This window comes from Wasmannia auropunctata, unplaced genomic scaffold (assembly GCF_000956235.1).
Source record: "Wasmannia auropunctata unplaced genomic scaffold, wasmannia.A_1.0 LD322802.1, whole genome shotgun sequence".
Taxonomy (NCBI): domain Eukaryota; kingdom Metazoa; phylum Arthropoda; class Insecta; order Hymenoptera; family Formicidae; genus Wasmannia; species Wasmannia auropunctata.
The window spans coordinates 1-1,487 of NW_012040088.1; the positions used below are offsets into that span (position 1 = coordinate 1).

The following is a 1,487-nucleotide window of genomic DNA, read 5'->3' on the forward strand; positions in this document are numbered from 1 at the left end:
TAAGTATTATATTATGTTGCGAAAAAATCTCATTTTTGTTTTATCACGTTTTCATCGTATATTCTTTTAACAGTCGACAAAATGTGTGGCTCTTGATATTATTGATGTACAGAGAAATATTTGTTGAATTTGTTTTTAATTTATAATATTTGTATACCACTGAAGAGGACCATATTAAAGGTCGAAACGTTTGATTTGTTTTATATTTATATCTATATGTATTATTAAAAAAACCTAAAGTTACTTGAATTGTAATATTGACAAGAATACCTAATTAAACTTGTTAGCCCTCTTTTTATTATTTATGATTTTAAATCGTGAAGACGGTTAAGTTCTTTATTTTAATTTTGAATACATTTTATTTTGTATTATTGAATTAATCTAATGTTCTATTGCGCATGTACTTGTAAATAATTTTGTGTAAAATTTTGGCAATTTTTAATAATTTTATTCTTATATACTTTAACTATTACAGAATGGTTTAGTTCAATTATAATTCAAGACGTTCCTGCAAACGAGACTGCAAAGTAATAAGATTTGGATTCTGTTGAGCACCATTATTTGTCATTATTTTAATATAAATCATGAATATCAATTATACACAATTAATTATAAAGATGCATTATTTCTTTTTTATGGGAAGTAAGTAATTATCTTATATATATATGTATATATATATATATACATACATATGTGTGTGTGTGTGTGTGTGTTTAATATTTCATAGCAAACTTAAAGACATAAAAAAATTTAGCGTTATACCCACAATACAGAAAATTTAAATTTAGAGTTTTTATTTACAATATAGAAAATCTATATAATAAATATTTTTTAGTTGTAAGAGATATATATGAAGTAATTTGAAAAAATGTTAAATTTTTATTAGTTTAGAAAATTTAACTATTAAATTAATAAATCTAATTACAATTATTCTTCTTATTTTAGGTGCGGGTCCTTTTCTCCCATTTATACTAGTTTACGGAAAACAACTTGGTATTTCATCACTAATTATTGGTAGCATTACAGCAATTTTGCCTATATTGCGTCTAATAACAAAACCAATGTCCGGCTTCATTATGGATTATTTTCAAGCATGGAGAAAAGTGATCTTTCTAGCAATTTTTATTACATTAAGTGTCTGTTTCATGTCAATCTTTTTTTTACCGCCATTGCCGGGTCCAATACTTTTTGAAAATCATTTTCAAAATGTATCTTGTGAAACATTACCGTTTTGCAATATAGAATATGTGAGTTTTCATTTTTTCATCATTTTCGCGCAATTCACAATCTTTTATTAGATTTAATAAAATTTATATAATATTATTTGATAAAAACCTGATAAAACTCTATGTAAATTTTTGCGTTTATTTTTATATATTATTTTAAATAATTTAAAAATTTTTGGATGTAAAAAGTTTCTAAAATATATTTATACATATAATTTAAAATACATTGTAACACATGAAATATCTTTCCTTAAAAGTATA

The 1,487-nt window shown here is 22.9% G+C and overlaps 1 protein-coding gene across 1 annotated transcript; it reads left to right on the plus strand.

The window, feature by feature from the left end:
* The first annotated feature begins 473 nt into the window (after positions 1–473).
* LOC105460396 (major facilitator superfamily domain-containing protein 6-like) lies at positions 474–1,315 on the plus strand. Its single transcript, XM_011706839.1, has 2 exons — positions 474–642; positions 946–1,315. The coding sequence occupies exons 1-2, from the start codon at positions 585–587 to the stop codon at positions 1,296–1,298; spliced, it is 411 nt and encodes a 136-aa protein (XP_011705141.1). The 5' UTR covers positions 474–584; the 3' UTR covers positions 1,299–1,315.
* Positions 1,316–1,487: the final 172 nt, after the last annotated feature.